Source organism: Plasmodium reichenowi, chromosome 14 (assembly GCF_001601855.1).
Source record: "Plasmodium reichenowi strain SY57 chromosome 14, whole genome shotgun sequence".
NCBI lineage: Eukaryota > Apicomplexa > Aconoidasida > Haemosporida > Plasmodiidae > Plasmodium > Plasmodium reichenowi.
The window spans coordinates 652776-667043 of record NC_033659.1 but is presented as its reverse complement, the minus strand read 5'-3'; the positions used below and the strand labels follow the sequence as shown (position 1 = coordinate 667043).

General features: G+C 20.7%; 1 protein-coding gene across 1 annotated transcript; it reads right to left on the bottom strand.

Moving 5' to 3' along the window:
• Positions 1-367: 367 nt before the first annotated feature.
• Positions 368-13800, bottom strand: PRSY57_1416500 (NOT family protein, putative; the record flags this gene model as incomplete). The annotated part of the gene is made up of 2 exons (XM_012909782.2): positions 368-461; positions 644-13800. 2 exons carry the CDS (start codon positions 13798-13800, stop codon positions 368-370), a joined length of 13251 nt encoding a protein of 4416 aa, XP_012765236.2.
• Positions 13801-14268: the final 468 nt, after the last annotated feature.

Below are 14268 nucleotides of genomic sequence, written 5' to 3'. Positions count from 1 at the left end.
TTTATGTTTTTGAATTTACTTATATTTTATTAATGTTTTTTTTTTTTTTAATTTAATTTAATTTGACTTCATTTTTTTTTTTTTTTTTTTTTTTTTTTAGGTCATAATATTAATATATATTTTGTATCAAAAAAAAAAAAAAAAAAAAAAAAAAAAAGTTCAATAAGTTAAATATTTAATTAGGAAAGGATAACATGAAAATAAAATGAAAAATGAAAAATGAAAAATAAAATATTATTAATAATAAAGATACATTAATTTAAAACATATACTAAAAATATAAATTACAAATATATCTAAAAAAAAAAAGAAAAAAAAATTAATAATGTATAAATAAATGAATAAACAAATAAATAAATATAATATATTAAACGCGCCCTAGGCATGCTTGTGCTACTGATTGAAAAAGTTTTTTTATTTCCGCTGCTTCATGTACAAAAGGACATTCCCAAAAGTTAAATCTATAAGGATAAAAAAAAAAAAATAAATAAAAAAATAATAAATATTATTAATATATTTATATATTTTCAATGTGAATATAATGTATATAATATTAATGGACACCATCACCACAATGATACATTATATATATATATATATATATATATATTTTCATTTTCATATTAAATATTTGAATTCTTACTTTGTATTTTTTATAAGTTCTATAAACGTTATCAATAATCCCCAAGGGTGGGGCCTATGTGCCAATATACGTTCTAATAAGACCCTAATAATTTGCTCTTGTATTATTATATCATTCGATTGAGAGAAAATAAATAATATGAGGCATGAAAAATAATGCGTATGTGAATTTGGATATCTTATATGGTTAACAATGTTTGATAATAATAAATATCGACCTTCCATATCTAATTCTTTTGATAAAAATAAAAAAAGAGTATATGATAAATTATTCTTAACAACTATAACAGATTTATTCTTTTCCTTTCGACTTTCGATAGATCCATTTAAATTACTATTCAATTTTGTTGATGTTTTTGGTTCTTCTTCATTAGGTTGATTAGGTTGATTAGGTTCAATATATTCGTCTTTCATAAGTTCAACATATTTTTTGGATAAATTATTTTTTTCATTTTTTAATTTACTTTGTTCTTTCTTTGAAGTTGTCCTACTATTACATTTTTTATTATTTTTTTTTTTCCCCTTGTTTAAATTGTCTTGTTCATTTTCTAAAATTAGTTCTTGCAATATGGCTGTTTTATCATCAATTGAATCATCTGAATATTTGGTCAGGTTTATGGGGTCACAATTATTATTAAATTTAAAAAGGTTATTAACTTTAGCTTTGCATATATATGTTCCTACATATAAAGTTAAAGAATTTATAATATCCATATCATATTTAATAAATGACTGATATATTTTATTTTTAGGAAGTAATAATTTATCTTTTATTTGGAACAATAGGTTATAATCTTTTTTGTGAAAATATTCATCTAATAAAAATTTCAAACGATTTTTAAAAAGTAAGAAACTTATATTTGTTAAAATTTTTGGTACTATTTTAATTTCTGGTAATAAATCAATTTTGACATCTGACATGAATGGGTCAGGTAATTTAATATTTCTTGGAAATGCAGAAAGTACAAGATTTCTTAATTGAATAAAATTGATTGGAAATATACTACATAAAGTAACATAATAACTAGCTAAAAATTCTGGAAAATCATGTAATAATATTAAAAGTATTCTTAATGTTCCTATATATAATGATTCAATTGCTTTGGATACTTGTATTTTTTTTAAAAAACATTTTAAAAATGTAAAAAGATGAATTAATAATTTTTTATAATTATCCCATCCACAAATATTTGACAAAAATTTGGGCATAAAATATTTTGATGATATAAGTTCAACCCATGAAAAACAAAAAGCAGGAATTCTTAAAGGTGATAATAAAAGAAATATTTCAGAAAAACAATTTAAATATATCAATAAATCATTTGAATAAATACATTGCTCATTAATATCAATTAATAAACAATGTAATAATCTAAAATATGGTCTTTGATTAAAATGTTTTTTTTCACTTTCATATTTTTTATGTATTACTCTACATATAAGATTTAACACTTTTTGTAATATAAAAATTGGTGATATTTTTTCGATATCAACTAATTTTAGCATTGTAATAATCATCTTTGTCCATGAGTCTATATAGTTATAATTTAATAAGTCACTTACACTTGGACATTCTTTTAAATTCTCTTCATCATTTTTATCTATTTCATTCTTAGGTAAATCCATAAACTGTACCTTTGCATGATTGTCACTTTTTTGTTCTTTATTCATATTTTTTTTCTCATCGTCATAAAGAGGAGTATCTACATTTTTTACGTCATTTTTCTCTTTCATATCATCATCCATTAGTTCATTTTCATTATTTTCTTTATTTTGAATTCTTTCGAATAATTCCTCTTGTAACATATTATCCTTTTCTAAATTGTACAAAGCTATATTAACCGAAATGTTAATGGAATGAGATAGGAATTGATCAGTTTCTTCATCCATATTTAAAAAGCCATTCTTTGATAATTTTCGAAAAAAATTTATGCATTTTACTTTGTGTTGTTGATTTACTACATCTTGCATATCATTCGATATACTCATCTTTAAAATATTTAAGTAATTTTTATAAATAAAATACCACTCAGCAAAAAGACACGCAATAATTACTCCTTTCTCTTCATTTATTATTGGGGGTGAGGGCAAATATTTATATTTTATTGGCTCTATATTAAATACATCATATAAATAAAAGGATTTTTTGTTTAAATATTTTTTATTAGTATGATTATCTTTCTCACTTAAAATATTGTTCGAATTATCATCACATTTATTGAGTTCATCCTTTTTATTATGTTCATTTTTATTATGTTCATTTTCATTATGTTCATTTTTATTATGTTCATTATTTTCTTTTGAAATGTTCTCGTCAAAATTATAATACGATAACGAAAAGGTACTTATAACGGATGTATCTGATATAGTAGATGAACAATCTGAAAAATGATACGATGAAATATTCGAATGTTCATTTTCATCATCAGATGTAGAAAATGATTTCGAAGAAAGGGAAGATGCAGTATCAATACTGTTATCCTGCGAAGTTGATGTTAAAGACTTATAAGATGATATAGAATGATCACTTAAATTATTTATATCTTCTTCTTTATTCATAATATTTAAATTATCCATTTCGACATTTGTTACATATTTATTATTTATATTATCATTTACATTAGAGTATATTATGGTATCTAATTTATCTTTTGATGTTATTTTATTTTGATTTTCTATGTTAACATTTTTTGGATGATTGATATTTTTTACAATTTCCTTTTCTATAATTTCTTCTGAATCTACGATCTTATTTTCATAACTTAATTTTTCCAATAGGAACATTGTATTTTCATCTACATTATTATTATCATATTCTATTTTTAGTTTGCTTAACAAATAATGTTCCTTTTTATTTTTATTATTTGATACCATTTCCTTTGAATTTTGCATATTAATCAATTTATTTTGTTGTTCTACTTCTTTTTCATTTTTGTTATCTTTTTTTTTAACCTCCTCATTATGTATTTTATTTGTTACATCGTCCCGATCACATTTATTATTATTATTATTGTTTCTTTTTTGTTCTTTTGTTATGCATATATATTCAGTCAATGTTCTTAACAATTTTATTTGTTCCTTCCCACATTTTTTATCCTTTTCAATATTTTGGACTGTTAAATCAGATGGAACAACCTTTTCAATCTGTACATTCTTTTCTTGTTGCACATCTTGTTCCTGTTTGTTCCTTTTTGAATATTTTCTTTCTCTTTTAATTTGCTTAATCATTTGTATCAATCTATCTTGTACATTTTTTAACTGCATTTTTTCGGCATGTGGAATATGAATATATTTATTATCATTTGATAAAATTTTATCAATTTTAACAATTTTTTTAATTGATTTTTTTAAATGTTCACATTTTAAATATTTCTTTTGAATGATTAAATTATAAATTAGTTCTGTACAAAATTGTATAATATTAATATGAGTAGTATTCTTTAAATATTTGGACATACTTTTATCCAAGTTAGTGTAATGAACAATATCATAACGTATAAACAAAGAAATATGACTAACATTATTACTCGGGGAACTTAATATATAAGATGTTATCAATTTTTTTAATATTTTGTTTTTTTTACATAACATATCTAATATACATAATTGTAATTCTAATAGAACATTGAATTCATTAATAACAGTAAATGTAGAATATAAATTTTTTTTTTTATTTATATTATATTCATTATTGTCAATGGATAAGGAACATATATATTTTTTTTTATTATTAAAACAATATGTAGAAGAACTCACATTTTTTTTATCATCCCCAATATTATTATTATTATTATTATTATAACTAGTAGTAGTATTATTATTTTCTTCATCATTTATATTTTCATTGTTTAGTATTATTATATCATTATTTTTATTCGAATAAATAACACTATTTTCATCTTTAATAGTTTCTTGTATATGTTTGTACAATTTCGTTCCTATAATTTTATACACTTCATTTTTATTTGAACAGTTTTCACATACATATACAATAATTTTACAAAGAATAAAAATATCATGATTCGATGATAAACATGATAATAACAATAGGGAAGGTTCATCTGTACTTATAATCCTTTCCATTTTAAAAAATGATGTTTTAATTTTAATATAATCATTAAATGTATTTTTAGTTGGAATCATTGGAACGTATGTCATAATATATTTAATATATTCCTTAATACTTAACATACAAAATTCAAAAAGTGATATAATTTCCTTTATATTTATTTTCTTTATATTTTCTTTTAAAAAAATCTCCGATATAAAAAAAGAAAATTTTTTCTTACATGATAAATCAATATTTTTTAATTTTTTAAGGTACAGATTATTATTTTCATTACATTCTATATTGTTTCCATGAATGGAATTAGGAGTATTTATTTTTGAGTTCTTATGTAGAAATTTTTCATTATTATCTATTGCACGCTTATTTAAATGAATGTTATCATTATTCTTTATATTTTTATTATTAATCTCACTTTCTAATTGCATGATATTATCTTTATTCATCAATTTATTAATACAAGTATTATTTATATTATTAATATTATTCATATTGTTCATATTATTCATATTGTTCATATTATTCATATTGTTCATATTATTCATATTGTTCATATTATTCATATTGTTAATATTATTCATATTGTTAGTATTATTACTATTAGTTGTAAGAGTACCATTACACATGTCATTATTCATAACAACTTTTTCAATTATATTATTATTTAATATATTTTCATTATTACTGATCATATTTTTGTATATTGCATTCATTTTGTTCAAATCATTTGAATTCATTATATTGTTATTTGTACCAATATAATGATTATTCAGTTCATTAAACAAATTATTTTTAATTATACCTTTTTTCATAATTGTATTATTTATAATCATCATATATTGTTCATTGTTCATGATATTTCCTTGGTTATTTAAAACATCCTTGTTATGCATGTAATTAATATTTGGAATATAACCATTCATATTATTACACACATTGTTGTTGAATAGACCATTTTTATTAAAACTAGAATCGTTATCATTGTGTTCTGTTAACCCTCTAAACGTTTTATCATCGAAAGGATTTATGTTACCCCCCACCTGTATATTACTATTACTGCCATTGTCAATATTCATCTCATATTCATTCTTCTTCTGCCTCCTATTATTAATACTGTTAACATGGTTGATGTTGCTGATATTTTTCTTATTACAAATCTTACCATTGCTGTTTTCAATACTGTTACCATTATTTTTATCATGAATGTGATCATATATACCAGTATCCATATTACCACTACTACTGTTGTTATTCTGAATGACTTGCATATTGCCTACCTGTGTATCAACCATATTTCTGGATGAGTTATACATGTGCATATTATTACCAGTGTTCACATTATCTACGTTCACATACCTATTCGTATTAAAATTAGTATCAGATTTATTGTAGTTAAAATTAAAAGAGTTTTTATTATTATACATATAATTAAAATTACACGAGTTATATAAATTATTATTATTCATAAAATTTATAACATTATTATTACTATTTATATAATTATAATTACCTATATGAAAATTCGAATTTTCTTTTATACTATTATTTTTACAAGGAATAAAATTCAGTCCATTATTATTTACGGTATTTATTTTGGATAGATTTTTATGATGAGACGTAACTAGATTATGATTATTATCCTCATTATTATCCATAATATTATTATCATGATAGAACTTATTATCATCCACAAATTTACTGTTTGTTTTTTCATTATTGTTATGATTATTAAGATGATGATGATGATGATTATTATTATTACTATTATCTTCCTTAGGAGCATCGTCTCTTTTAATAATTTTTATTAAACCACTATCCTGATTACTACCATTATTAATATTGTTATTGTTATTGTTGTGATATTCTATCTGAGATTCTCTTTTAACATTATTATAATCATTAAAGTCTGCCCCTACTTTCTGATCAAATTGATTTGTTGGATTGTTATCCATATTTCTTTTATTTGGATAAGTCATTTGAGCATTTTCATTTTCGTATTCTTGATTTCCCTGTTCCATATTATTATTATTGGATAATAATTTCTGTTGTAACTTCTTAAAAATTTTTAGATTCATGAAATTTTTATATACCTGTATATGTTTTAAAGTAATATTATGTGCTTTTAAAAACGATGGCAAAGCATTATAATATCTATTTGTTGTATTATCATTTATATTTAATTTATTAAGGCGTGCATATTTTCTAGAAGCATATATAGGTTTCATAATTTCTTCGATTTCTATTGATGATTTTTCAATAGCTACTTGTTCAATAATTAAATATAATAGATTAATATTATCATTAATTAATGTTTTAATAAAATCATCAACAATAATTAAATTAGGATTTCTTTCTGGAAAGTTTTGTTCAATAATATTTCTTAAATTTTGTATTAACATATTTTTAAGTGGTTTCTTACAAGACACTAAAACAAGTGATGAAGATATGCTTGTTGCCATTAATAAAGACACTTTATGCATAATAGTTTCTTTAGATTCATTAGCAAAATCTTTTTTCACTAATTCTCTTGTTGTTATACATCCAATCAAAACAAAACGATCAACAATGGATGTAATAACTTCTTTAATGGATGAATCAAAAGCTAAATATATTAATGCTTTAAATTTAGGGTGTATCTTAATTAATTGTATATTTGGTGATATTATAAGGTTTTTTTTTAATATATTTAATATTTCATCATTTAGAATTTCATTTAAAGCAACACTATTACTATTAATATTATTATTATTATTATAATTATTATTATTTATATTGATATTAATATTATTATTATTATTATTATTCATTGGATTATTAGCATTTTCATGATACATCATATGATTTTTCATACTCATTTCATTATTACCAACTATATATGGTGAACACACAACAGATGGTGGTAACATCATATTATTTTTACTATTACTATATTGGTTATTATTACTACCACTATTGTTATTATTAATATTATTATTATTATTATATTCATTCATTTTTAATTTTTCTACATTATTATTTAATGCCATATTCTTAAATAATGATGAATCCATATAACTTCCTTTTACATTTATATTATTCATTGATGGTGATGATGATGCATATGAATCCTTCATGATATTATCATAATATATTATTTCCTTGTTATGTACAAGCTTTCCATTTTTCAAATCCATAAGTTTGTAGGATGTTTCATTTTTATTATTTACAGAAAACTTCGTTTTATTTATATTGTAGTTATTACTACTTTTAGGTATATTATTTTTAAAATCAATTTCATTCAACTTATCTTTTTTTTTATTTGAAAATTTTACATCTTTTACACACATTTCTTCATTACTGTTATTATTAGATTTTGTAAAGTTTTCATTATTATTCATCATATTAGATATATCCATATTTTTATTTACATACATATTATTATATATATTATTATCAACTGGATACATATCCATACTATTATTTAAAATAAAATTATTATTATTATTATTATTATTATTAATATTAATATTCGTATTAACACTACCACCTTTTGTATACATATGATTAATATTAGGATCATTACTTAAATAATTAGATATTGTATTTAAATGATTATCCTTCATAATATTTGGATTTGTTAATTTCTTCGATACACTACTACTCTTCAAATGCACATCATTAGTGTTAAGAATATTTTTATTTGTAGATTTATATAAATCTATATTTTTAAAATTTTTATTATTTACATTATTAAGGTTAGGATTCATACTGAACGTATTCCTATAATTATTGTTTAATAACATCATATCTGATGAAGAATTACATATGAGATTATTAACAATATTTTTGCCGTTACTTAAATGAGCATGATTTTGATTTAAATGATTCATAATATGTGCATTATTATTAATATTAATATTATTATTGTTGTTGTTCAAGTCTCTCGTATTATTATTTTCCTTTCCTTCATCTTCTTTTCTATTATTAATTAATAAACTACAATTAGCACCCTTAAAACTCAAGAAATCATTACTATTATTATTGTTATTGTTATTATTATTATTACTACTATTATTATTATTATTATTATTAATATTATTATTATTACTTGTTGCTGCCGATGTAGCAAGAGCAGATTGCGTTGTGTTATAATTATTTAACATATTAAACCTTACATCCTTATTTATAGATAAACCTAAACCTCCTCTATTAGTTCTATCATTATTAATATTTATCAAATTTTCAGAATATATAATATTAGTATTAAACGATTTTGTATAATTAGTAGGTGTAATTTCATTAACTGAAATCATATTATTATTATTATTATTTTCATTTATACCATTAATATTCACAGATACATGTTCATTAAAACTATTTCTAAAAAATAAATCATTAGAATTAACTGGTAAGTTACGAGATTTTATTATATTGCATTTATTATAATAATCAAATACATTAATCTTAAAATAATTAAAAAGTATTTCTATTTCAAAAATTAAAATAGTTTTCAATGATTGGGCTTCATGTAATTCTCCTAACAAATTCAATATACTAACAGTCCATGGATTGGGTGGTCTGAAAATTTTGGAATTTTTTATACTTTCTAATATTTTACATAATGCTGGAAAAGTTACTATTAAATAACCATTATCATATGCATATAGAATCAATTGCTTAATATTCATATATTTCGACATTAATGGCTTATTTCTACCTATGGTTATAATTCCTATCCATGCACCTAAATTTTTAAGTAATAATCTATATGTGGATGAATCTTTTGTTATTTCTATAAAATTTAATAATGTTTTAAATATTTCACATGATAGTTGTATTATATTATCAAATATTTTCTCCATTTTTATTTTGTTTAAGAAATTCATATATATTAACATATCTTCTGATGTTTTCTTTTTTATTACACTCTTTAACAAATTAAAGAAAAATACATCTCTTCTTATTTGTACATCATCTTCAATTTTTATTTCTTTATATCTATCATTAATACCTGTAATATACTTATTATCATCATTTGTATCATCACCCTCATCCTCTTCATCCTCACCATCCTCATAATCATCACTAATATCATCACTCATAATAGGATCATCTGTATAATCAGTATAGTATGTATAATCTTCAAAATTGTTATCAAATAAACTATTTTCTCCTATAGGTTGATCATCATCTGTTTTTGTTTCATTATTTTCTTGTATTTTTCCATATCTTCCTATTTCAACATTATTTTTCAAATCATATGTTACACTTCCCTTTTTCTTGTTCTTCAATAAAGTAACATTATTACCCCCTTTAATAATATTATCATTATTATTATCATTATTATTATTATTATCATCTACATTTTTCCTTTTATTCTCTTCATTTTCTGTCAACTGACTTTTTTTCTTTTCATCAAGAAACGCTGAACAACCTTCTTTATTATTTATATTGTTCTTATTTTTTCTAGAACTTTTACCTTGTTGTTTTTCATTATTTAATTTTACATCATCTTCATTTATACAACATATATCATCACTACTAATTTTTTGGTGTGAAAATTCATCATATATATTTGATTGTAATGAATTTTTTTCAGGAGCTTTTTTGTTTATATCATTTATATTTTGTTCAGCATCACCATTTGATGAAACAATTTGGCTCACAATTGAATTCTTTTCATTCCCTTCATTCATTTCGTTTTTCTCATTTTTTTCAATCTTTTCATTTTTTTCAATCTTCTCATTTTTTTCATTTTTCTCATTCTTCTCAATTTTTTCATTCTTCTTATTATTTTTTTTTTTCTTCTCTTCTTGTTCTTTATCTTTTCCTTGTTTTGTTGCTCCCTCTGAGGTATTATTTATGATCTCGTTATTCGAACCAGCACCTTTCTTTTTGTCCTTTATCTGACTATTACTATGATGCTCTTTCTTATCTATCTTTTTATTATCATCGATGGGAGTTGATTTACAACTTAAACTATCTTCATCTCTTTTTTCTACTTTTGTACTACTCGATGGCTCACTAGTTTCATTATTATTCGTGTTAAAAGAAGATACATTTTTTGCATCATCTTCTTCTTGTTCATATTTATCACATTTTTTTTCATTTTCAATTAATCGTTTTATTTTTTTTGCTTTTGATTTTATATTGTCTTGGTTTATATCTTTTAAAATTTTGGATAATTTATATTTAAATTTTTTGGTAATAACTTTATCGATTAAATCTTTTTTATCACGAAATATTTCGTTAAAAGAAATATTTAATAAATTCAAAGTACTTGCTTCATTATAATTTAAGCTATCTTCTAAATTTTGATTCATATGTTTTTCATCTTCTACATATTCGTTATTATTATCATTACTTTTATTGTTTATATCGCAAGCAGTTTTTTTATTTTTCTTATGTGACCTTGATTCTTCATTAATTTTATTTTCAAAATGGTTTTTAAAATTATTCTGTTGCTCTTCGTGAATATTCATATTATTTATATGATTCATGTTATTTATAGGACTCATATTATTTATGTGATTCATATTATTTATATGATTCATATTATTTATGTGATTCATATTATTTATGTGATTCATATTATTTATGTGATTCATATTATTTATGTGATTCATATGATTTATATTATTATTATACATCCAATCATTTCTTGGCATACCATGCAAAACATCATTTTCTTCAGCCTTTAATTCACCTATATTCATAATTTCTTTATTATTTAACATTTCATAATGTAAACCATTTTTTGGTGTAATATTTGATTCTTCAAATTTTGGATTCATAGTACCACTTAAAAATATTATATTCGTATTACTATTATTTTTTTCATCATGATAATTATTCAATGATTCATTATTTAAATATAATTTGTCTTTATTAGGTTCATTAAAAAATATATCACCATTATTTCCATGTTGCATCATCATCATATTATTATTGTAATTCATAAAAAGACCATTATTCATATTGTTTAAATCGTCTTGTTCTCTCATCATATTTATCTCAGAATAACTAGATGTAAACATACCATTATTTGGATTGAAATTATTATTCATCATATCATTTTCGCTAGAATGTATATTTGTTTTTATATTTAATTTATTAATATTACTATTAGGTATATAATTAGGGTTATGAACATAATTTATATTTGACATATAATTATTATTATTGTTATTATTGTTGTGGTTATTATTATTGTTATTATTATTGTCATTATTATTGTTATTATTATTATTGGTATTGTTATTATTACCATTATTATTACATATATTAATAAATCCATTATTTGGCACATTAAAAAAATTGCCTACCCCATTTGTATCTACCATATCATTTATATAATTTATATTGTTCATATTGTTCATATTGTTCATATTGTTCATATTGTTCATATTGTTCATACTGTTCATATTATTCATATTATTCACATTATTCATCATATTTACATTATTCATCATATTGGCATTATTCATTATATTCATATTATTCATGTTTCCAAAATTAGGATATATTTTCATATCCATATGTTTTATATTTACAACATCTTCAGGATTCATTATATTTTCATGATTATCATATGTATTCGGAGGGTTCATATTATACAATTTATTATATAATCCATTATTTTTATTGATTGGATTTGTAATATTATTATTATTATTATTTACAATACATGAACCATTCATATTTATAGTATTACTAATGGATGAATTATTTTTATTATTCGTATTATTTTTTGTATTTTTCTTTTTTTTATCAGACTTAACCATATGACTATCATTAATTTTATCCGTGTTATTATTTTTGTTTGATGTGTCTTTATGATTACCTTTATCCTTTTCCTTTTTATTTTTTTTGTTATCTCCATTATTATCATTATCATCATCATCTTCATCATTATTATTATTTTTATTATTATCACCGTTATTGTTATTGTTATTATTATTATTATTATTATTATCATTATTGTCATTATTATTATTATTTTTTTTACTATTATTATTTCCATAGTTATTATTATTATTATGATTATTATGATTATTATTATTATTGTTATTATTCTTACTACCATCATCTTTATTATTATTTGACTTATTATGATGACTTGTTTTGTTATTATTTGATTTATTGTTATTATTATTACTGTTATTTCCCTTATTGGCTTTGGAACCACTTATTTTATTTGTCACACTATCATTTGTTTTTTTATTGTTTATATTATTTGCTTCGATATTCTGAATATGTTCATTTTCACTTAAACATAAATTATCTAATTCTTCAATTGTGTTATTAATATGTTCATACTTTTTCTTTTTATCTGTATTAATTATCGATGAATCATAATTCATCTGTATACTGATCATATTATTAACTGGATTCATTACATTATTAATACCATGTTCATTATAATTTATATGATCAAAATTATCATTATTTCGTCGTATATGATGTTCTACATATAATGATTCATTTATAACATTACCATCTTCTATGTTATTGGTGCATTCGTTTTTTTTTTCATGTACATTATTCATATTTTCATTATCCATAAAATCATTATACTCTCCTTTATTTGAGCTATATATATTATTACTACAAGAATCACTAAATTCATTTTTTAAATTATTATCCTTTATATAATAACTACTACAATATGTATCATTAGTGCAACTACTCTCATATGAAGATAAGATATTATCTTGTGTATCTTCATTACTACCTATATTTTGAATATCTGCTGTTATGTTATGAGTAAGTTTGGGTATACTTTCTTCAATAAAAATATGATTATCATTACAATTAATGATGTTGTTATCATTCATCATGTTATTATTATTGAACTTATTATTCATACTGCTCTTATTATTTAATTTAGTCTTCTTTTTTTCATCTACATATTCAAAATTCTCATTTATATTACTATCTTCATTTTCATCATTTTCAAACTTGGGTTGTTTTTCGGATAAATTCAGTAAGGATTTGTTTGTTACATTGTCACTTCCTAATTTTACATTAAATTCTTTTATCTTTTTTTTAAAGAAAAAATGTTGCTTTATATTCATGAAATAATTATATTTATCATGGTAATCCATCCTCATATTTTCATAACATTTATATGAAAAAATATAAAATACATAGTTATAGAATTTGAATAAATAAATAAATATATGTATATATATATATATATATATATAATATATATTACATATATTGGGTATAATATATATATATATATTATTATAATGTTATAATTAAATTACTTTTTAAAAAATATGACAAAATTAAAAAAAAAAAAAAAAAGAAAAAGAAAAGGAAAAAGAAAAATTAAAAATACATTAAATAATGATTATTAAAAATGTATTAAAAAAATAAAACAATTATATAAATATTATAATATATATATTATATATAACATATAAAATAACAAGTTTTATTATTTATATTTATTTTGTTAAAAAAAATTAAATCAATAAAAATATAAATATTATTATATATTCAAATATTTTTTTAACTATATATTTTATATTATATATATATATATATATTATAATATGTATATTTAATAT